This window comes from Pleurodeles waltl, chromosome 10, assembly GCF_031143425.1.
Source record: "Pleurodeles waltl isolate 20211129_DDA chromosome 10, aPleWal1.hap1.20221129, whole genome shotgun sequence".
NCBI lineage: Eukaryota > Metazoa > Chordata > Amphibia > Caudata > Salamandridae > Pleurodeles > Pleurodeles waltl.
This window is the reverse complement of record NC_090449.1, coordinates 226,009,155-226,033,616: the sequence shown is the minus strand read 5'-3', so window position 1 is coordinate 226,033,616 and position 24,462 is coordinate 226,009,155. Positions and strand designations below refer to the sequence as shown.

The following is a 24,462-nucleotide window of genomic DNA, read 5'->3' as shown; positions in this document are numbered from 1 at the left end:
ATTCATGTTTATTGCAAAATGTTGGGATTGTTCATATTCACATAGCTCATTCTCACAATCCTGATTTTGTCTCTTGACATTATCCTAATTCTTGCAGCTCAAGTGTTTTATCATAGATTGCAGTCTTTCCAATAAATGTATTGACAACTATCCTGCATCTTCTCTCATGCCTTTGTGTGTGTGTGTAAGAGACCCATTTCAAACCGGAGAAAAGGATAAGACTTGTTGCACGCAATTTCCCTGAGAGGATTTCAGAGTCAATGCGCTAGACTGCCAGAAATCACCTTTACTGTTTGGGTTTTCGTGAGGTACTCCTAGAGCTGGAAGGATTGGGCCGGCAGCTGCCAACTGGTGTAGGAGTGATAGTTGCCTACAATCAGACATGCTGCTGCCCCTAATCCAGCAGTCTTGAGGAGATACGAGAGTCGTTAAAACAACAGTAATGAAAAACGACTTTGGGAGCTATTCATTACCAGGATATGTAAAACAAAAAAGTACATGTTCTACCTTTTACTTACATGGCACCCTACCCTATAGGCTACCAAGGGCCTACCTTGGGGTGGGTGATTTACATGCAAGAAAATGGGAGTTTAAGGCAAGAGATCTTGAATGCCATGTCGAGGTGGCAGTGAGACTGCACACACAGGCTCTGCAGTGGCAGGCCTGAGGCATGTTTACAGGGCTACTTAGGTGGGTGGCATCATTAGTGCTGGAGGCTCACTAGTAGCATTTAATTGGCAGGCTCTGGGTACATGGTTTATCACTTTACAAGGGACTTGCATGTAAATTAAATATGCCAATTGTGACACCAATGTTACCATGTTTAGGGGAGAAGCACTCGCACCTTAGAACTGGTTAGCAGTGGTAAAGTGTTCGGAGTCTTAAGGCCAACAAAAAGTTACAGCTACAAAATAGGATGTAAAGGCAAAGAGTCTGGGGTAAGACCACCCTGAGGATGCCAGGTCTAACAGGCATTCACTGGGGAATTGTTATCTGACTTGAGGGTAAGAAATTGCCCATTGAGAAGGAACATTTTCTATCCAGCACCTGCACTGCAAAATTTCATTGTAGCACATTAAACCTGAGCAGTCTTCAGAAAATGGAGTGAACAGTTCTTTCTGCTTTTTAAAAAGTATTCTACATATAAACACCCTGGAGGAATGGGGATGTGGATGGGTTCAGTTTCATCAGTGTAATGCGTCTTTTTAGTAGATTCTAAGGTTACAGTATAACACGAGTATACAACTGGAGTTTAATAAAAAGAAAAGTAAATAAATTGGAAGAACATTGTCTAAATCCAGTGGCCTTCACACCTCAAACTGGGGGAGGGGAACTGCACTGAAAGTATCTATACAGAGTTGAAGTCCCTGTAGAGTCGATTAAATGTAGACTGGTAATTGATCAGTCTGGGTTCGTGTATGGGCCCCTGTCTGCTGTTACCTTATATCAAGCCAGATTCTTTCTCTCTGGTGTGTTCTAGAACCCTCTTCTGTTCATGCTATAATCTATTTCCACTTTATCCTGTGAGGCAAAAAAACAAAAAAATCCTTGTTAATCTAGAGTATGGGAGCCATTTCACTCCATTCAGCACTAGTCTTAGGATGCTTTTGTTTTTAAAGTAATCCTTGCTTTAATTATTATCTGTTTTGTGGTCTGTTTTTTATGCCTCTATTTTTGTATGTTGCGTGTATACTACCATTTATTTGAACACCACTTTATAATCGGGATAGTGGTTAACGTTTTCCGTACTGCTTTATGGTCTATATATTTAAATGTTTGTGCATTCCTTATGTGGAAAATAAAAGGCTTGGGCAAAAACGATTTAGTTTGGTGTATTTATATTTTAAAAGATTTTAATGTTTTATTGTAATGCTTCATATGTTTTGTTTTCTTTATTAATATAGTAGCAAATTGCTTCAGGAATTGCGACAGGAAGGAGCATGCTGTCTTGGCCTGCTTTGTGCTTCGCTAAGCTATGAAGCGGAGAAGATCTTTAAATGGATTTTTAGTAAGCTTAGCTCATCCACTAAAGATGAAACTAAACTTCTTCTTTTATGTGCAACCTACAAGGCACTGGAGACTGTGGGAGAAAAGAAAGCCTTTTCATCAGTTATGCAGGTAAGTTTGAATATTATTTCCTTAATATCCCAGTACTTCCCACTGCATGTTAATTTCTCATCTGTACAGTTTTGCCTCAATGGACTGGAATGTCCTCTTCTCCAACTTCAGTTAACTGAGTTTCGATTGTTCCCCCACTAATCAAACAAATGTGACTCATTGCCTCTGTAGAAAATGGACTGTTCCCAGCATATAGCTTTATTGTCCTTTGTGCTTCTGTGTCCCAGAGAGGCTGGGTAAACTGCAGTACCTATTGGCTGAGATGCATTTTGTATGGAAATCAAATGATTTGTTCTTCGTTTGTATTCAGTAATGATTAGTTTTTCACGCAAGGCCACCTGGCCAATTTTCATCATAAGCTGTTGATCCTTCTTACTTAAGGTCTGTTTTTCTTGGCATTTCACATTTTTCCATCTTAAAACGTTTTGGGTATAAGTTACTTGAGAAATCTGTGATAAAGGGTATGGGTGAAAAACCGGATCAGTGCATATTCAGTGTGTTATGTAATTCCTCTAAGTGTAAATTTTGTTTGTTTCCATAGCTTAACATCCTGGATTCAGTGTATTCATACAGTAAGCCTTCATTATGTACGTAATTAAACTAAGGTGCTTAATTTGAGGCCAAAGGATACAGATGCTGTTGATGGACACAAAAATGTTTAGAACAGCAGATTCCTCGCCTTCAGAATATTCCCCAGGTACCAGATTGGGTCTAAGAGTTTTCCCAGAAGTGCTCCTATGTGCCACATAAAAGCGCATCTGCTGTGCTTTGTCATTTCCTTTCTGCACCTTTGTATGTGAATCTTGAGCTCTCCCACCCATTTTCTTTGGTTTGGCTAATTCCTTCAGAATACTTTTCCAGTGTATAAGGGAGCGATATCTGTACTGAAGACTACGGGGTTGAAACCATGCCCTTACTGTTGGAAAATGTGAGTGACGGACTGCATCCCGGTATTTGGACTCAGGGAATGACTCGAACTCATGCAAAAATGTGCCTTTGTGACCCCGAAGGCCGACCGACTGTGAATGAATCTGGATTTTGCTGAACAGCAAAAGAAGACCTGAATTTCACTTAAGTCCCACTCCTGCTCCAAGTTGATTGATCACAATTATTCCTGCTCTTGACACTGCTCCCATGACAGATCGTTTTTGCAGTTAGTTGTCTGGTAAGCCCACATCTGTGAAGCATCGTAAGAAGTTTAAGTGGGACTCAAACAATTCCTGCCACTCTCTGTCCAGAAAGAAGTGGTAGGGTATTAAAGCCAATCGATCTGGCTCTTGATCCCTGGCGGATTTGTCCTCTGCACTGTCTGAGCCCCTAGAACCAGTGTCTTGTCCTGACTTCCACTCCGGCTCCATGATCAGCGGTGACCCCTTCTCCACTGATCCTAGTCCCAATGTTGCCTCTGCCAGAGATTGAACCCCTGCAGACTCTTGTGTCCAACCTTAAGCTGAGTCAGTATTGGGCCCCACGAGGTTGCACTTTGACTCCACTCATTAGCACCTGCTCTGATAAAAACACTTTTTCTTCTACAAGGCCTTCCTCCTGGGCTCCATTACCTTTGTGGCATAAATTCTGATAACCTGATAATTAGGGGAATAATTTACCCTCACACTATGATGACACAGGGTTGGTTTAACCCCTTAGAATGCATGAAAGGAAAGCACATAATTTGCTGTTGTGATTAGATGTGCAAGTGAGGTCCTGGACGAACAGCTGTCATTAGGTGAAGCCAAGACAAAGTTTCTTATTGAGGTTTTGCACCCTCGGCCAGCCTAATATGAGCCCTTATTTCAATATAATGAAGCCCTAATTGACAACCTTATGGACGCTTGGGCGAAGCCTTGTTCTTGCCCATCGATGAACAGGCAGATAACTAGGTGCCATAGACTGGCACCAGGTGACCCAGACTGCCGATGGAAGCTCTGACCACCAAACATTTCTGAAATTGAGGCTGTGTAAGACAAAGTCAACCCTAATGCGTTCTCACCAACCCATCCAGCCAGGGTCAGAAAGGATTGAGGCTTTTTGGGGAAGCATATGTTCCCCTCAGCCAGCTTGGTCTGCCTCTTAGGCCATTAAAAGTTTGCATGGCAATCAACATCTTGCTGATTCTAAGGGCGTTCCTGGCCTCTATCGATCAAACCATTCAGGGTGATCCGGGTGAAGCAATATGTCCTTAGGTTTGGCCCAAATACTACTGACTGATTAGGGCGTGCAGGGGGCACTGGAGTGGTGCTAGTTACCATGTGTTTAAGTGATCCACTGCCTTTTTTGGGGAAATGCTGGCACCTCTGATGAATATGCCTTTTGATGTGTCCCTCTTTGGCATAAAGGCTTATTCTGCCCTTGACGCTTTAAAGGAAGCAGAGTCACAGCGCGTTCCTTGTGACTTTTCACGCCTGTCTGACAGTTTTCTAAGCAGTTCTAATGTTTTCAAAGCTATCCAGAGGACTGGTGTATAAACACTACCAATCCTCACCACCACTCCAACGGTCACCCCAGTCCTACTGGGGCTTGGGGGTCAAGCACACTTTGTGCAGATCTCAAGGGACACCGTTTCACTCAGCCCTCACTTCTTCAACATAGCCTCCAAGCTGCTTTAGTTAAGTGGTGGACAGCCACCCTGTAGGAGGTAGCCAGATATCTTCTGCCAGAGCAACAGTCAAATGTATAGAGAGATGGATTCCCCAGGTTGCCAGAGCAACAGTCAAATGTATAGAGAGATGGATTCCCCAGGTTGTCCAGCAGGGCTATTTCCTACCATTCCTTTCTGCCCCATCACACATTCTTCCAACAACAGGGCGGAGCAGTTCTCCATCTTGTTACAAGATGAGCAGGATGCTATTTCCTTGTACCAAAGAAGGATGGAGGCCTCTGCCGTGTTTTAGACATTCTTTCCGGTGAATGCTTTTGTATGGAGAGACTAACTCAAAATGCTTACTCTCGCCCAAGTTCTGCTGGCCGTGGAACTGCAGGATGTGAACTTTCATGTACCTGTCCTGCTTCCACACAGATGTTACCTGCTGTTCAAGGTTGTCCAAGAGCCATTTCAGTTTCTTGTGCTCCCCTTTGGCCTTTCCAGCGCCATTTGAGTGGTCATGAAAGTGATGGTGATGGTTGCTGAACATATTCCGAGGTTGGGGATACCAGTTTTCCCCTAACTTTATCAATGGCTATTGATGGTGGGCTTGCCCCACTCAAATGTAGGCCACCTTTGGCGCAAACCTTCTGACATCCTTGGGGTTGGGGCAAAGTCGCTTGACTTCTTCACAGTAACTCCCTTATATAGGAGCTCTTTTGGACACTGTATTTCAGGGCCTTTGCTCCGTTGCAACAAGTCTGCCCATCAGGCTATGATCGCAATGGTCCAGCATTGGTCCTGGACCTCGGTGAGAGCAGTCTAAGGGTTTTTGGCCTGGCAGTGTCATGCGTCCTCCTGGTCTACTGTACTAGGTGGCATAGGCATCATCGGTGGTTGGATCTGAAGTCTTGGTAGGCCCAGAACTAAGAAAAGCTGTTATCCAGGATTCAAAGGAGACTGCACAGAATCTATAGTGGTAGCTGCTAGACTGCAGCCTGACCAGTGACAGAACCCTTTCTCTTCCTCACCCAGAGCTGACTGTGATGACGGATGCATCCCTGCCGAGCTGTGCAGATCAGCTGGGAGAGGTGGACATTTGAGTGCTCTGGTCTCTGGCAGTAACCTGATCCACATACATTTTTTGAAGCTGTGGACTATCGGGTGTCGACCATAAAGGAAAGGCCAATAGATTCTCATGGACACCACCATCCCTGTGTGGTACTGCAAAAAACAGGACAGAGTGGGATCCTGGGTCCTCTGCCAAGAGGCACCATCTTTCAGTCGTTGGCTGAAGGGTCATGGCATTTCCCTCATGGTCAGCCAACTTGCAGAATCTTTAAACAAAAAGTGGACAAACTCAGTTGCTGATGCCTGGCAGATCATGAATGGCAGTTGCATTACAAGGTAGTGCAAAACATCTTCTGACAGTCAGGAGAACCCTTGCTGAATCTCTTTTGTCACTTTCTGTGCATTGGAGTTCTCAAGAATGCTCAATCTAGGAGACTAATTCATGCTAGGATGAAGTACGAGATTCCTGCACGAAGTTTGGCCTCTTCCACTCTGAGTTCTGATGAGCAGGAACAGCTGGGTGCTAGTTATATTAGTGGATCTGAATTTGGTCAGAAAAGTGTGGTAGCTGGAACTTGCGGGCTTGAATATTTGTCCTCCAATCGGTGTACACCTGCAGGAGTATCTTCTCACATTAACATGACTGGGTTCTGGACCCAAACCAGCACAGTCTACACTTCCATGCCTTGACATTGAGCAGTGGCAATTAACTGCACTTGGTCTGCCACATGAAATTGTTGAAGTCATCCTACTGCAAAGCCCATCTGTGCTATGTGACGGGACACATTTTTGGCCTTGAGTGGAGTCCGCAAAACAGTCCCTTACATGTCAAACTGTTGAATTTATCACAGTTTATGTCTTTGGCTCAACAAGGTCTTACAGTGGGCACTCATGGAGGTTATTTGTCAGTCTTTTGACTTTTTTTTTTTTTCATTTTCATATGTCAGACCACCCACCCTTGTTTAAATCAACTGTAATTAATTTTAATAAAGATTGAGACATGTTCCTTCCCATTCCATTTGTGATGCCTCAGTGGGATCTTAATTTGGTTGTCACTTATCTTCTCTCAAAAGTGCTTCTTCTCACTCTCAAAACATTCTTTTTAATTGTGATTACTTTACCTCTCTGTAAGTGAACACCAGGCTCTATCCTTGCAGCCACCCTACACCACCTTTTTCCTTAACAAGCTAGTGTTTAGGACCAGGGTGTCATCTGGAACACATGATTGAGTTTTATTTCGGACAAATCACCCTCCCAATGTCCTTTGTCCCACCTTGCTCATCATAAGAGAAGAGCCTCCATCGACTGGATTGCTAGCAGGTTTTAAGCTTTTATATTATTCAAACTGAAGACCATAAGGTGGACGATCCGCTCTTTGTGGGAATCTCCAGAGCATAGAAAAGCAAAGCAGTGCTGAAAATGACTGTCACAGTGAATAGTCCTATGTATCAAGTTGTACAACCCCTGATGTGTCGAGGATGTCATCTAGGAAGGCCGGGTTCAATCCCTGCGGATCCTGTCAGACAGCAATGTCGGTGACTCGTGTGCCTTGGGTTTTTTGAGCGTGACCACAACCCGAAGTCGCTCTGTGTCGGGCCATGTATCCGATGGCTTTGAGGGAGCGGTCTCTGAAGCTGATGGCGACTCGACTCCACTTTAGTTGAGGTCCTGGGAGCGGTTGCGAGATACCCCATTGCCATCATCCCACTCCAAGTCCTCAGGACCATCAGGTAAGTGGAGGCACAAGAAGTTGAAAAAAGTGAAACCTTCTTCTACTTCACCCTGTCCGTTGGACAACAAGGGAGCAGGAGTGTCGTCATTCTACGGCTCCAACTTGGAGCCTGTGTCTGGGCAGAGTTTATGGAAGCCAGAGCAACGCCTGCCCAATTAAGATTTTTATGAGGCCATGAACCTCATTTGTGGACAGTCCAACACTGTTGGAGTGTCCTTGGGCCCATAGAGTTGGAAGGGATACCTCTGGTTCCGTGCCAACGACTTCGTCCTCAGCACCAAGGGTCACCCATGGACCTATGCTCGAATCTGGGACAGTGTCGGTTGTACCATCTCGACCTTTCCCAAAGCCAATGCTCCAGCCTCTGCCTGTCCCCATCCTCATTACCAACTGAGACGTTGAGCCGGATATGTGTCGTATGACACCAACTCCTGCGGCAACCGGAGCTGTGCCGCCTGCATGCCTTTCTGCCCATTTCACTTCTGCCAGACTTCGCAAGATGATCAACCAAGACCGGGCTCAAGTATTTCTTGTGGCTCTGGACTGGGCACCAAGAGTCTGGTATCCCGAGCTACTGAGAATTGTCATCGATCCTCTGATCAGACTGCCCCTTTGGGAGGATTTTCTTTCGCAGCAGCAGTGGAGGGTTCTCCACCTGAATTTATTCATCCTCCGCCTTCTTGCATGGAGATTTAGCAGCAATAGTTGACAGCTTTTGACCCTCTGCCCGAAGTCTGTTATATTGGCAGCCAGGTGTTTCTCCACCAAAACTGTATACGCCTGTCATTGGAATAAATGTGTGGCATGGTGCATAGACAAATCTGTTTAAATCTGCCAGGCACTGGCCAAGAAGCAAACAACTTGAAGGTTTACATGTTCATTTCACCAGAGCTACATCTGGGACCACTCAGTTAGCCAGTGAAGTTCCATTCATTGTCAGGCGGCAAAGTGGGCATCTCTGCACACGCTTGCCAAATACTACTGCCTGGACAGTCAGGTTAGTAAGGTCGGGTCCTTTGCCCGTTTAGTCATACAGGACTTTCTAGTTTGATCTTTTGTTAGCAGACCCTCCTCAGGGGGATTGTGTATCTATTCTAAGGTAAGAAATCTGCAACTAGATGTCTCTGCCAGACAAGCTACTTACCTTTGATAATGCCTTATCTGGTAGAGACAATATCTAGTAGCAGATTCCTTACTGACCCACCCATCCTCCTGGCTCTACAGTCTGATTTTTAGGGACAGGGACTCCCCTTTCCAGGGCCTTAGTTTTGAAGCACCATGTGAAAAGAACTGACGTCAGTGCGTCAGGGTGGCTCTTATACAGGACCTGTGACATCATACACAGGCGTGGACAATGCCGACTATGGATGCAGAGCCGATTGACGCCACCAGCAGCATGTTGGGGTGTTGCTTGAGAAAACTTACTGGATCCAGACTGATGCCTTGAGAGAGTTCTAAGGTAAGAAATCTGCAACTAGGTGTTGTGTCTACCAGATAAGGCGTTACCGAAGGTAAGTAACTTGTATTTCTAAAGCATTGATATGGGCATCAGTGCACACGTTCACTACTGCCTCGATTGCCAGAAATGACAGGAGCATTTTGTGTGTTTGGTCCTGCAGGACCTTTTGATCTGAGTCCACTCCACAGACTCTCCACCTTGGAGATCCTGCTTTGGTATCTAATCCACAGATGAGGAATTTGGTTAGAAGCCTCTATCAGATGAACAATTAAGTAATGTTTTGTTCTGGTAGATACTCTAAAGACATGTTCCGCAACTTGTGAATATTCCCCAGGGCCAGACTAGATCCAGACGTTTTCACTGAGCTACTCCTCACCACTGCTAGATGGTACTGCGCAGCTCTCCTCTGGCTACGTTCCTCCCCAGAAGTTGAGAGTGGAGCTGCATATAAGCGCCAACCCTGCACATTGATGTCCCTTTCTTGTTTGACCCCTTCACTACCCTCTGCGACAGAGCACAAACAATTGGAGGCACCAGTGTGCAGATCTCTAATTTGGGACCTTTGCAGATGATAAAAGGAGGCCACTCCACAGAATGGGGAGGTGGGAGAGCATTTTGGAATCTGCGGTCAGAGTATCCACCTGAAAGTGTGTTACAGAAGGGAAGTAGTTTGTTCTGCCTAATTCTATTGTTTTAAAATGAATCTCAACCTAAATACAAATGTGTGAACTTGTGTCTAAACACTTTTTACAAATTACTGTTGCTTTACCAAAATAGAACAGTTCTTTTCTTCACTAGTAGATGCAAAGCTTTAATATAAAGAAAATGCCTAATTATGTTTCAACTATTCTTGTTTTTAAGCTTGTAATGACCAGCCTGCAGTCTATTCTGGAAAACGTTGATACACCTGAATTACTTTGTAAATGTGTAAAGTGCATCTTGTTAGTGTCCCGCTGCTACCCACATATTTTCAGCACAAATTTCAGGGTAAGTGTGTCAAATATATTTAGGTGACATTGTATTGAGGAATTTACTATACACCGATTGTTTTCATTTCTCTTTCATTCTGATTTTCAAGGACACAGTCGATATTCTGGTTGGATGGCACATTGACCACACTCAGAAGGCATCTCTTACACAACAAGTGTCTGGTAAGACTTGTAGCATCATGGAAAACCGTACATATTGAAGGCCTATACCATAGCTACATGTTTAGTCCTTATATATAAGAAACTTGTAAATTATGTAAGCTTTCTTTTATTTGCTTACTGTTGCTGCTGCTCTGGAACTGATAAGAAGCTGAGCTCTCTGTTGCACAAAACACTGATTAGAAATGTGTCCAACTGCTTAAGTAATGGCTTGACTAACAGCAGAGAGGCCTATGCTGCAAGCAGATAGGCGGTTTAAGCCTAGGAAGCAGAAGGTATGCTTTTAGTCGCTGTGCAAAAATGGAGTGAGAGCAACTTAGTATAGTTTTTTGCACTAAACCAAACTGCTAGCTACTAAGTTTGATGCAGTGGAGACAGTTTGATGAGGAGTGAGTGGGAATGAGAACCATTTTTTTCAGAAATTATTATATTGTATAATTTGACTGTGAAGTTTGGTATTTGAGCCTCTCTAAGAAGCTAGATAGCTAACTTTACTAGGAGAGCAAGAATTGCCTACAACTGGTTCTAAAAAAACTAACAAAACAAAAAGAAACTTGTCTCTGAATTCTTGTCAAAGTGTCTGAAAAATCTTTTGGTGTTTGGCCACACTTCAAAACTGCTGCAACAAATTGAGTGGAAACTTTGATTTAAATTTTTTTAATTTTCGCTGTCTTTGTTTTGCATGTAGGATGGTTGCAAAGTTTGGAGCCATTTTGGGTAGCTGATCTTACTTTCTCCACTACCCTTCTGGGACAGTTCCTTGAAGACATGGAGGCCTATGCAGAGGTAAAACAATTACAAAACTATTTTCATGTATGTTAATCTCATTTAAATCCATTTATGAAATGTCAATTAAAGCAGGTCTTGTTTCTTGCTTGATTTGACCAATAATATGCCTTTGCAATAGCTGTAATTTTTTTATTGCGTCATTGTAACCTCGCCACTTTTTATTTTCTTCAGGACCTCAGTCATGTTGCCTCTGGAGAATCAGTTGATGAAGATATTCCTCCTCCGTCAGTGTCATTGCCAAAGCTCGCAGCTCTTCTTCGAGTGTTCAGTACAGTTGTAAGGAGCATTGGAGAGCGTTTCAGTCCCATAAGAGGACCTCCCATTACTGAAGCCTATGTAACTGATGTAAGGCTGTATTTGTGTCTTCAAATGCTGGAGCTATCTTGGTTGTTATGCACAATTTGTCTAAAGTCGACATTATTTCCGCGTGTGTTTTAGCATGTATGTTTGGATGCTGTTACTTTGTGGTCGTTCAAACTGAGACTATGCGTGACAGAGTGCTGTAGATTGTTTTAGGTGAACTTGAATATTTTAATCTAAATAGTTACTGTATTTTATTAAAATACTTTGTGCAGTCATTCCTGGCTATGAAACATGAAATTTATTTTCTCTCAACAGGTTCTTTACAGAGTGATGCGATGTGTAACAACAGCAAACCAAGTATTTTTTTCTGAGATTGTACTTACAGCGGCTAATGAGTGTGTTGGCGTTTTGCTTGGAAGTTTAGACCCCAGTATGTCCATACGCTGTGAAATGGTCATCACCTATGGATTGGATCAATTGGAGAGTTGCCAAACGTGTGGAACAGATTATATCATCTCAGTCTTGCATTTACTTACCTTGGTATGTCTGTAGTCTGCACTTAAGTTGCACTTGACTGTACTTGATTGCAAAACTTATTTTTGTGTGATTTGCAGAACCTACCTCTGTATCCTGCTTTCAGATTGGTTGTCACACTTCCACTGATCATGACTTCCATTGCTTTTGAGAAGAAACTCATTTTGGTATTTTTGTCCTCAGATTGTGGAACAAATCAATACAAAACTGCCATCAACATTTGTAGAGAAGCTCTTTATACCGGATTCCAAACTGCTTGAATTACGATATCATAAAGAAAAAGAGGTAATATAAAGTCTAAGTATTTGACAGGACTTTGTCTTGATGTAAAATTATGTGAAGTATATAAATAGAATTAGACAAATGAAACCTTTGATGACATTCATTTACTTTCCTATTCATTCTGTGGTCATGTTAACCAAGGTGAATTTGGCTGCCCACCATTTGCCTGAAGATTTGTTATGTGTCTGTTTTGTTAATATCATTCATGTGCCTTGTAATATGTGAGCTTTATGAAATCTGCAAAATCTCTTTATATCCAGTTTCTTTAGAGCATTTCAATCTAAATAGCAGGCTGTTGTTTTTCTTTAGGATCCATTTTGTAGACTTCACAACCTCTGTTTTGCTCTTTGTTTTGGATACCCAGTCTTCGCTGTGAGGAAGGTCACATGCTCTCTAAGTTACCACTGGGCTGGGTTTTGTTGGAAAACGCTTGATCAGATGTGGTTGGAAATGAACTGCAGGTGTAGACTAGTAAAGTTGTCATGAAAACTTTTATCAGATTATGCTGTTACTGTACTTCTGTGGTAATAAAGTAGAGCTGTAACTGGATTTTAATGGGCATAGATCTAGGTTCTTTGAATTCAAGATTGGTTAATTCATGATGGAAGACCATTGTATTTGTGAACAAGTTTTGCCCCGATTCATACCCTATATGCTAGTGTAACAGCTGGGTGCATTTCCAACCTATGAAATTATCACTGACAGAAATACATGTGTAACAGTTTACAGTACCTTAACACAGGTTCTATAATCTACATTTACCTTGACTGCTGTTTGGCAAATGCTATACTTTTAGCTAAATGTCATAGTCTAAACATGTTTCAACTCCTGAAAAGTGTGTAGGTGAATTCACATATAAAATAAAAGGGTAGTACTTGTTATTTGGGGTAGTTTGAAGGTTGGTGAATGTAATAAACAGTTCGCTTGCCAACTACACTTCTAACTGGTGAAGCCTCAACAGGCATAATCATATTCCGTCATGAGGCCACTCTCTAGAAGATTGATGTTTAGCAATAGACCAGGAATAGAGAGACAAAGACATCATTTTTAACCACAAGTGTTATAAAGTGAGAGACTCTTAAAACCAAGCATAGTACGATTGGTGGGATGGGCAGAAATGATGTTGTAGAAACATTGAGTTCCTTTTCATTTAGGCGACGGCGATTTGTGAGCAGGTGGAGAAGCTCCTGACGGCATGGCAGAGGAGGCCTTGCACCATTTACAGTCCTGCTCTTGCTCCCATGGAAGAGCTCTGGGCCATTCCAGAAGCCGTTTCCACAAAAAATAGTCTTCCCACTCCAAAACCACCTCGTCCAAGCCGGGAAGTCAAAGATGCACAAGATGTAGTGGAAGTGCTCTTTGGCTTCATCCACTCCACTGTGTGCTTCTAGGTCCAGCTCCACACTCCACTGCAGAGCAAGCGTTAGGGCTCCCTCTCCACAAGTTTCCAGGCCTTGGAGCAATACTCTCACAACTCAAGGAGTTCTATGATGCTGTAGGAAAATGGCTCCCTGTTGCATTTACCCTCCACTTTTTGCCTGATACTGATGCTGACTTGACTGAGAAGTGTGGTGGGACCCTGCTAACCAGGCCCCAGCACCAGTGTTCTTTCACCTAAAATGTACCATTGTTTCCACAATTGGCACAACCCTGGCACACAAATAAGTCCCTTGTAAAAGGTACCAGTGGTACCAAGGGCTGCAACGTGTTGTGCCACCCTTAGGGACCCCTCACCTAACACATGCACACTGCCGTTGCAGATTGTGTGTATTGGTGGGGAGAAAAAGGCAAAGTCGACATGGCATCCCCCTCAGGATGCCATGCACACAAAATACTGCCTGTGGCATAGGTAAGTCACCCCTCTAGCAGGCGTTACAGCCCTAAGGCAGGGTGCACTATACCACTGGTGAGGGCATAGCTGCATGAGCAATATGCCCTACAGTGTCTAAGTCCATTCTTAGACATTGTAAGTACAGTGTGGCCATATTAAGTATATGGTCTGGGAGTTTGTCAAAAACTAACTCCACAGCTCCATAATCCCCCTGTATTTTACCCAGTCCTTCAGTGCAGGACTGACTGGTCTGTGCCAGCCTGCTGCTGTGAGACGAGTTGCTGACCCCCTGGGGTGAGGGCCTTTGTGCCCTCTGAGGCCAGAAACAAAGCCTGCTCTTGGTGGAGGTGCTTCACACCTCCCCCCTGCAGGAACTTTAACACCTTGCAGTGAGCCTCAAAGGCTCATTCTTCGTGTTACAATGCCCCAGGGCACTCCAGCTAGTGGAGATGTCCGCCTCCCCTGGACACAGCCCCCACTTTTGGCGGCAAGTCCAGGGGAGATAATGAGAAAAACAAGGAGGAGTCACCCACCAGTCAGGACAGCCCCTAAGGTGTCCTGAGCTGAGGTGACCCCTGCCTTTAGAAATCCTCCATCTTGATTTTGGAGGATTCACCCAATAGGATTAGGAATGTGCCCCCTCCCCTCAGGGAGGAGGCACAAAGAGGGTGTAGCCACCCCCAGGACAGTAGCCATTGGCTACTGCCCTCCCAGACCTAAACACACCCCTAAATTCAGTATTTAGGGTCACCCCAGAACCTAGGAAACTGGATTCCAGCAACCTGAAGAAAGAAGGACTGCTGACCTACAAGCCTGCAAAGAAGGAGGAAGACGACAACTGATTTGGCCCCAGCCCTACTGGCCTGTCTCCAACTTCGAGACACCTGCTCCAGTGACTCATCAGACAGGGACCAGCGACCTCTGAAGCCTCAGAGGACTGCCCTGGACTATAGGACCAAGAAACTCCCATGAATAGCGGCCCCGTTCAAAACCTGCAACTTCTTTGCAACAAAGAAGCAATTTTCAAAGACTGCACGTTTCCCGCCGGAAGCGTGAGACTTCACACTCTGCACCCGACGCCCCCGGCTCGACCTGCGGAAAACCAGCACCTCAGGGAGGACTCCCGGTGACTGCGAGCCCGTGAGAAACCAGAGACGACCCCCCTGAGCCCCCACAGCGACGCCTGCAGAGAGAATCCAGAGGCTCCCCCTGACCGCAACTGCCTGTAACAAGGGACCCGACGCCTGGAACCAACTCTGCACCCCCAGGACCTGAAGGAACCGAACTTCAATGCAGGAGTGACCTCCAGGCGACCCTCTGCCTAGCCCAGGTGGTGGCTGCTTTGCACACTGCACCCGCCCCCCCCGTGCCACTGAGGGTGTGTTTTGTGTGCCTACTTGGGGGCCCTTTCTCCCCCCCCCCCCAGTGCTCCTCAAAACCCCCCTGGTCTGCCCCCCGAGAACGCAGGTACTTACCTGCTGGCAGACTGGGACTGGAGCACCCCTGTTCTCCATAGGCGCCTATGTGTTTTGGGTACCTCTTTGACCTCTGCACCTGACTGGCCCTGATCTGCTGGTGTGGTAACTTTGGGGTTACCTTGAACCACCAACGGTGGGCTGCCTATGCCCCAGTACTGAGACTTGTAAGTGTTTTACTTACCTCCTAATCTAACCTTCACTTACCTCCCCCAGGAACTGTTGATTTTTGCACTGTGTCCACTTTGAAAATAGCTTACTGACATTTTTACAAAGACTGTACATGATATTGTTTTCATTCAAAGTTCCTAAAGTATCTAAGTGAAGTACTTTACATTTAAAGTATTAATTGTAAATCTGGAACACTGCCCTCTGATAAGCCTACTGCTCGACCACACTACCACAAATTAGAGCATTAGAATTATCTACTTTTGCCACTATCTTACCTCTAAGGGGAACCCTTGGACTCTGTGCACACTATTTCTTACTTTGAAATAGTATATACAGAGCCAACTTCCTACAAATGCTATCCACAATATCATTGGGCCACCAACTCCTGTTGGCATGCCTTTGAGCCACAAAGAATCAAGATGTGCCCCTGCATGGTTCAGTTGGCAGGTTTGTACTCCACGCCAGCCAATCCTTCAGGATCTTTTCTGAATCCAGAACGATTCCACCACGCATGCCTCCGTCCACCCAGCTCTGTTCAGTCCGACACTGCTTGGTGACGAGTCTGTCATTATCCCAGATGGAGCTCTGGTGCTCCCCTGGCGCTGTTTGGTGCCGTCCAGGCCCTGCCATCTCTTGGACTTTACTCCCATTGAGAGAACCTACCACTCTGAAGAGGGTGATGAGGTGGCTTCTTACAAGTAGAATTGATACGAGGAACTAGGTAATGCCAGTGGCTGGACACCTCCCCTGGCTCTGGCATCCTTTCCCCTCCTAAACAGGCTGCGGAGGAAGGTGCATCCTTTACCACCGTGATGTGAAGGGCAGCAGTAATTCTGTTTAGCTGTAAATTCCTAACCAACTCACTCATGCTCCCAGCTCTGCAAACTGGGCTCTTGCCCAAAAGATCCTGTTAGACACTGCACGCTGGTCAACAATGTACATTGTTACATGGCTCTGCGTTTTTGGTGTAGAAATTGTCACAAAACTGATGTCAGGGCTCTGGGTGGTGCCTATATGGGCACCGTGACATCCTCTGACACAGCTAAATTGAAGCTAACGATGCCACCACCGGCGCACAATCAATCAGTTTTTGTAAAGCGCGGCTACTCACCCTTGAGGGTCTCGAGGCGCTTGGGAGGGGGGGTGGAATGGAGCCTCATCCGAAAAGCCATGTCTTGAGGTTCTTCCTGTATATGGTGAGCAATGAGCTTTGTCTGAGATATAGGGGCAGGTTGTTCCAGCCCTTTGCACAAAGGTACGACTCAGGATTTTCCAGATTCAGTCTGATGCCTGGGGAGTATTTGAAGGTGAGGAATGTGCGGCTAAATAGTCTCTACCAGAAAAAGCATTAGTTGAAAGTAAGTAACTTGTTTATGAAGGGCCAAGCCCCCCTCAGGTCCCCAGCCCTATTCCTGACCCTTAGTCACTGAGAATACTCAACACATGATGGAACACACAGCATTCCAGAATTGCCTTCACTGCCATACAAAATATCCGTTGGTGGACCACCACGATGTGTGCAATCTCTGCTTCTTCCCCTCACAACGACATCACTTGCTTGTCGTGCCTCACCTTCCAGTTGGGGAAAACACATTGGTGTAGATGAGAACACTGCTGGGTACACAGTAACATTCTGTGTCCGCAGCAGGAGAAAGTTGAACTGTCAGGTGAGGCTGAAAGTGCTCTCTGTGCTCAGCGCCAGGTGGCGGGGGGGGGGTTAGAGTAATGGCTCATATAGCGGAAACTGCAGTGGGAGGGGTAAGGAGGCCTCCAGCAAGACAATTACCTCCTCCAAGTAGTGACTTTTCACCCCACCCTGATCACATATTGCATTTCAGGGGGAGATTACAGAGGTTCCTCCACTACTATGAGGAAAGCTCACCAGGCCAATGGGTACTAGCTATTGTCCAACACAGCTACTGCCTCGACCTTTAGTCCCCCAACATCCCACCCCACTCACACATCCTCAGCAACGAACACCATTCTCTCCACTGGGAAGAAGTAAAAGCCTTCCGGAAAACTGCTCCATGGAAAAGGGTGTTCCTGCAGCACTGTGTATACTAGTGCTTATTTTTAATCCTCAAGAAGGACAGCTCTCTGAGACCCATCCTCTTTCACAGGCCCCCTCAACCGGTACATCATATCCATACATTTCCGGGTCACAGCCCTGCAAGACTTAATTTCTCTTCTTTAAGGAGGGGATATGATAACGACATCACATCACATAATTATAACATCAATCTCAGCCACATATTTCCCCATTCCTGTTCACTATGCCTACCGGAGTTAGCTTTGCAGTAAGAGGACAGCGCTACCAGTTAAAAGTACTTCCCTTTGGAAGATGTGAGGGCTACAAAATCTGTCCCCCATTGATTGCTAGAGTTGATTTGGATGGCTAGGCGTGTGTCCCCTTCGTCACTCATAGCTTCATGTGTGTCCCCTCCAGTCCTCTGTGCTTGGTTGCAAAGGATAACTCCTCCCTGCTAGAAGATCCGGTCTCTGGTATGTCTCCTGGGTAGTCCAGGGTCTGCACTCCCCTGCTAGGACCTCCAAACAAGTCTCAAAGTACTTTACTTCTGCGTCACCATAGCCCCTAGCATTGTTTAGCAATGATGACCGCACATTTGCTCAGGAACAGCATTTATGTCCTCCACTACTTTGACAATTGGCTGATCAAGAGCAGCAGCAAGCATCCGTGTCTTGCACACACTCAAGCAATGGTGTCTTTGCTGCACAGCTTGGGCTTCACAAAAAATGCCCTTAAACCCATCTGTAGCCACTTAAACTTTAGCCTTTTCTGGGGTCCATTCGAAATGTGACTACAAGCAAAGCTTATTTCAATGAAGATGACGTCTCAGCTTTTCAGCACCTTCTGCTACTTCAACTCAGTCATTAACTCACAGTTTGCACTGACATGCGTCTTCTAAGAATGATGGCCATCTGCATTGCTGTCCGTACCATACAGGTCTGCACATAACCCCTTTAACAGTGTCTAGCTTTCCACTGATCTTAAACAGAGGGTCACTGGGAACATCTAGTGTGGGTACAGATCAAAGCGTGCCGCTCTATGCAGTGGTGAAAAAGCACCAAGTTGGCACAAGGCAAGACTTTTTGCGGCCCATAGATGACCATTTCCACTTATGCCTTGTAGGAAAGGGCCCCTTTTTGACCTGGTCACCCCACACTTTTTGCCACTGAGATTTCTCAACTGAATGTGCACTGGGTTTCTGCTATCCAGGTCACCAGTGCTCTTTCCCTAAAACAAGATAAAAGGTCTAATTGTGTACATTTGGCACATACTTTAGTACCGCTGTAATTCCCTAGTAAATGGTACCTCTGGTACCAAGGGCCTGGGCACTAGAGATTACCTAAGGGACGCCCTACAAATTGCACAGTCTGCCATTGCAGACTATGTGATATGGTGCAAGCCATGAGTGAAAACCTGACATGGTACACTCATCGTGTGCCATGCCCCATATCACTGCATCTAATGTATGTAAGTCACCCTTACAGCAGGCCCTTCAGTCCTTAGGCAGCATGCATTATAATTGATGAGGACCTATCTGCATGTCATGTCTAGTTTGGTTCCTAGATATTGCAAGTAAACAGGGGAGCCAATTTAAGGTAAGTATTGGACACTCGTTATCACAAGTTACTCAGCTACATAATGGCTTCACTGAAACCTATAATATTTGGTATCAAACACCTTGTGTTAATAAAGCCATACTGATGCCTGTGTTGGGTTTATTATGGCATGCACCTAGAGGGCTCCGTAGAGGTGCCCCCCTGAAACCTACTAATCCTCTAGTGTGCTGGCCGACTGGCATCGACCAGTCTGCCACCTAGTCGAGTTTCTGACCCCCTGGAGGTGAGAGCTGACGCTCAGAGGCCAGAAACAATGCTTACTCTAGAGGAGGGAGTTAGCACCTCCTCCAACAGGATGGTTAGTGAATCTGCATACCAAGGCCAGGGATCTCAAAGTCTCTGCCTCCTTTGATATGCAACCCCGGCTTCCCCCAGACCTGGGAGTTGCCACCCCCTGCCCTAAGGCCCATTTGGCACCAGGACAGGTTGGAAATTAGCTATGCAAGGAGTCATGGTACACTGTCAGGGTGGTCACTCCCTTAAGGTTGGCAACCTGATGTGCTTATGAAAGAAGGAGTCCACCATCTTATTTTTGGTGAAATTAGTAATTATTGGGCAGGGTTATGCCCACTCTCCACATGAAGTGGTCATTTAGGGAGTGTAGTCACCCCAGGGGTAAGTAGCCCATTGGCCACGGCCCTAGACTCCCCTAAACGTCCCTGAATTGAGAAATCAGGTGGTTCGCTGACACCCTGAACTTATATTTGACTGACTGAACAAGAGGATAAAGAAGAGCTGAAGAAGCAAGAACTGCGGACTGCTGGTGGACTTTGGCACCAAACCCTTTCTCCCTACCTGCTCCTGTCCCGTCAGTAGCAAAACCTAACCTGTCCTGCAGCCTACGAAAGCCTTGGAGGGCCTCCGGCACTTCGCTAAGCCGTACGCAGCTCCCGGAGCCACTTGCCTGCTGGCATCAGCTGCAACGTGTGGCTCACTGTTCTGCTGATCACTGGGTCCAGCAATGCAGCCGCCCTGGAGGTCGTCACCATGCTCCAAGAGGTCAGATCCGTTTCCTCCCCAAGTGAGAAGATTCCAAGTCACATCAGAGCCACCCTGCACTAATATCCAGGGTACTGGACCCCTTGCAACAACCAAAGCTTGTTTGAGTCTATGCCGGACTCCAACGCTGCGAAGATAGACCAGCCGACAGGGGGCCAGCACAAAGAGCGGCCCAGCTGCCATGTTTTGTCCTCCTCCTGCAGGTCTAACCGAGAGCGTGGGTGCCTTTGACCACAAGCACCTGTCGACCCAAACCCTCTGCATCTGAGCTCCATGACATGGGTCCATGACAACCAACGGTGCTCACCTGCTCCCAGGACGGACCTCCACAGACCGAGACCCCTGTTGTGAGCTCCCGGACCTGTCCCCAAGTCCCTCTCTGCAGCCTGTTTCTAGGTGACCCCCTCTTTGCCCACCGTGCAGAGCGCAAGGCACCCAAACCATCCACTACCTTTGCACCCGGACGCCCTAATACCCCGGAGATCTGACTGCAAAGACCCACTATAACAGTACATGTACTTTACCCATTGAAAGTAATTACAGTGTAAAAGTGCATCGGTGTGAATATTTACCCCACTTTGAAGATTTTCTGGTGTTGAAACACTACATAACAGTATTGTATTTTTTTTCTAAATTGACTTTCTTCTCCAATGTGTGCCTCATTTATTGACTCTGTGTTCAACCAGTGCTTAGCCATGCCCTCTGATAAGCTTAAACTGCTCGCCCACACTACCACAAAAGAGAGCATTTTGGATTGTTATTTTAGCCCCTCTAAACCAACAAGGGTTGTCTGAACTATCAGCATAGTGTTCCCTTACATGTGGTACACTACATAGATAACAATGCCTCTTAGTGTCAGGTATGCAATTAGTACTGTCTAAGGAAAGCTTCCTTCTCAGCACCAGAATTGCCTCATCAATTACTTTGATCTGCTTGCCATTCAGTTAGGCTGCAAAGCCTTCCTACAGCTCATTTTGGGCAAGGTAGTCCTCATCAGGACAGGCATGACTGTCGTATTACTTTCAAAAGTGGGGCAGTATACACTCCCCTCAGCTTTCCCACGTAGCACAGAGAGTCTGGGAATGAGCACTTTGCTACAATATTCACCTCATGGCAGAGCATTTTGCAGTGGTGACAACGACTTTGCAGACCTGATCAGCAGAATTCACCAACAAGTCTACAAGTAGAGAACTCCACAAGTCCTTCACACATTTCCACGTTGGAGTACCTTGCGGATAGACTTGTTCACCACCCATGAAACGCAAAATGCCCAAGCATCTCCAACGGTTATCCATAATCCAAAGGCAATGCACTCTGGATGAAGTGGTCAGGGATATTTGCACATAGTTTTCTGCCTCTCCTGCTGCTTCCTTTTGTGGTGAGGAAGCATAGGCAGACGTCACGAGCTTTCATCCTTGTAGTGCCAACCTGGGCCAGATAGCCTTGATGCATTACTCTTCTGAAGTTGCCCCCACATGAGGTTGCCCCTCAAGCTGAACATTTTCATACTGAGGCAAGATTTGGCTTTCAGATCCCAGGCAACTCTGTCTTGATATTTGGCACATGAGGTCCCAGAGGTAAAGTACCATAACCTTCCACAAGAGTGTAGGTCCTCTTGAAGCCCGACGGCCCTCAACATGGCCCTCTTATGCATCAAAATGGAAGAGCTTTGTACAACACTGCATTTAAAAAAAACTTGGATCCTTTAAACTCCGTGGTCTGTGAGATTATCTACCTTTTGCACTTACTGACCTTGCATACACCTCTATTTGACTAAACTTAGATGTAGTTGTGGCCTACATGCAGAACAGATAGCGTGTCTGTTCAGTAAACCCTTGATCTAGTCATCTATGGATGGCCTCAAAAGGGTCATACACCATGTAGTCCTGTGTGGAACTTCAACATAATTCTCACTAGATGCGTGGGCTCACACTTTGAACCTGTGGATTCATGTCCTCGGCAGAGGACGGTCTTGGAAGGTGGTCTTCCTTGTAGCTTTAACTTCGGTGCATTAGTGAGCTGCAAACCCTCATGCTAGAGGAGCCTTTCATTCAGGTTCACAAGGATAGGGTCATTCTTAGATCTAACCCAAAATGTCCCTCTAAGGTCATATCACCCTTCCACCTTACCCAAACCAAGAGCTCCCTGTCTTCTTCCAGAAGTCAGATTCTGTTGCAGAAAGAGCACTCCACTCAGATGTCAAAAGTCTCCTCATGTACCACATCAACAGGACCAAATAATTGCAAAATTTGGATCAGGACTTTGTCTTCTTTGCGAAACCTCATAAGAGCCTTTCTATCTCTAAGGCTGGCATAGTCAGATGGATTGTCAAATGTATTGAGACTGTTTATGATAAGGCAACAAAGGTTCTACATAATCCAACTAGGGTGCACGTCACCTAAAAAAAAAAAGGGCTACTATTGCCTTCCTTGGGAGCATCCCCCTGCCAATAACTGTAAAGCAGCAGGCCTGGTCAACTCCACACACCTTTAGCAAGCATTGTTGTGTGGGCATCTTAGGCTGTCAACAGGCTCTAGTTAGCCAAACCAGGCTAGGAACATAATTTGAGACATCTTCATCAGCCACGTGCTAACTACCACCGGCTAGATGGTATTGCTATAGAGTCTATGCTAAGCATGTGTATCTAATCCACACATGCTGTTTATGGAAACTTCCACTCAAAGTTTAAGCAACTATTCGTAGTGTGTAGTGCTGTTGATACATGTGATCTTGAAGCACCTGAGTTTTCCATGTTGTCATCGACCCAGCAACAGTTTGTGGCATTAAGGGAGGCCATGTCCAAAATGATGAATGTGTTCCTGGCTCCCTCTGATGTGCTTTTGAGCTTTACAGAACTGCAGACTCCACCAGGCAGATAACTGCCTGTCCCCCCTACGTCCAGTTACCATGCCTGTTCCAAATTCCACTCCGGCCCCAGGATCCAGACCGGTTCCTGGCAACCTGATGACTGAGCATGATTCTGTGCCCGTGACCATGTCTGACCCCGAACTGATACTGATCTGAGCTCGACCAATGTGCTATGAAATTGCAAAAGTGCAACAGCAGGCTGATTGTAATACTGCCATAGCAATCCTCGCAGAGGTTCCATAATCTTTTTGGGTCTGACTTTGACCCTGTGCAGAGCAGGATGCACCCAATATGTCAGTGATCATGATGGTGAGGTGAGTGGCCGATCAAGATTGCAAGCAGAAATGAGTGTCTAGCCCACACCAGAGTTGTCATCTCTGTTCCACAACTTGGGGTGTATAGTCAATGCCACGAGGTCCCAAATCCAGCCCTTCCAGGGAGTCTTTCTTAAATGAGGTCGCGGCCAAGGACCTACCCAACGATCAATGGGTGGCAGCATTTCAGCAATTGCTGCCGCTTTTTCAGCCACTCTGTCGGCTCAGTTAGAACAGTGTTACGCCTTCTGGATAGGATAGTCTTGTGTATAGCCATAGTCCCTCATGGAAGGCTTCATATTGGTTTGCTCCAGTACTGCCTCTGGCACAATTGGTCATAAGCGGAGGGTCACTGGGAAGATCTAGCATTGATAACGGCCAGCACTTCATCACTTTCTGCATTGGTGGAGCAGCAACAACCTGGTGCGGGGCAGGCCTTTCGCAGATTGCATCCTGCAAATGACCATCACACCAACTCATCATTTGTTGTTTGTGTGGGGGCATCTCATCATTACAGACCAGGGTCGGTAGTCATCTCATCAATAGTTACCTATCTATTTCAGCAGTCTTGGGTCCTCAGGGCACTTTTCTCCTTTAAAACACTCCAGTAAATAAGTGATCATGATGCTGGGGATGCTTTGAAAATGCTGTAATTTTTCTGGGGTCCACGAACACCAGGGGTTGCCTCAAGCCTTAGAAGTCTGTCTCCTACGATGTATCAAGGGAGTGGAGTGGAGTGCAGGTCCAGTTGTCACTCGTCTCCTGGTTACAGCAGCCTGTTTTTTTTTTTTTTTTTAAATCATCTTTGAGGGACCAGGATTCACTTTGGTCATGGGGCCAATGGACCAGCGAACTTGGGGCTACCTTGTGAATTTCAGGTCTCCGTATCCAAGCAGGCACTTTGTCGTTCAGCGACTGGCTGGCATTCCTGGATGGCTGGGCTCTCGAGTAGTACAGGTTTCTTTAACGTTTGGTGGACCTAAAATGTGAGAGGAGGCTAGACACCTAGCCAGTAGAGTCACTTCTTCTGTCTTGGAATAAGTTTGCACAGCAGACAGACCGTTTTGTGGGCCCCTCTGGGTGCAGTCCCGTCCTTGGTGCAGCCTCTGTTTGTTTGTTTGTTTGTTGGTTGGAACAGCAGG

General features: G+C 45.8%; 1 protein-coding gene across 2 annotated transcripts in view; it reads left to right on the top strand.

Moving 5' to 3' along the window:
- Positions 1-24,462, top strand: part of SMG1 (SMG1 nonsense mediated mRNA decay associated PI3K related kinase) — a 1,401,298-nt gene that overhangs the window by 173,975 nt on the left and 1,202,861 nt on the right. For both annotated transcript variants that reach the window (XM_069210224.1, XM_069210223.1), the window contains 7 exons: positions 1,905-2,118; positions 9,823-9,948; positions 10,040-10,112; positions 10,798-10,895; positions 11,070-11,243; positions 11,517-11,741; positions 11,919-12,020. In XM_069210224.1, coding sequence (XP_069066325.1) covers positions 1,905-2,118; positions 9,823-9,948; positions 10,040-10,112; positions 10,798-10,895; positions 11,070-11,243; positions 11,517-11,741; positions 11,919-12,020 — 1,012 coding nt within the window. The remainder of the gene's footprint in view (positions 1-1,904; positions 2,119-9,822; positions 9,949-10,039; positions 10,113-10,797; positions 10,896-11,069; positions 11,244-11,516; positions 11,742-11,918; positions 12,021-24,462) is intronic.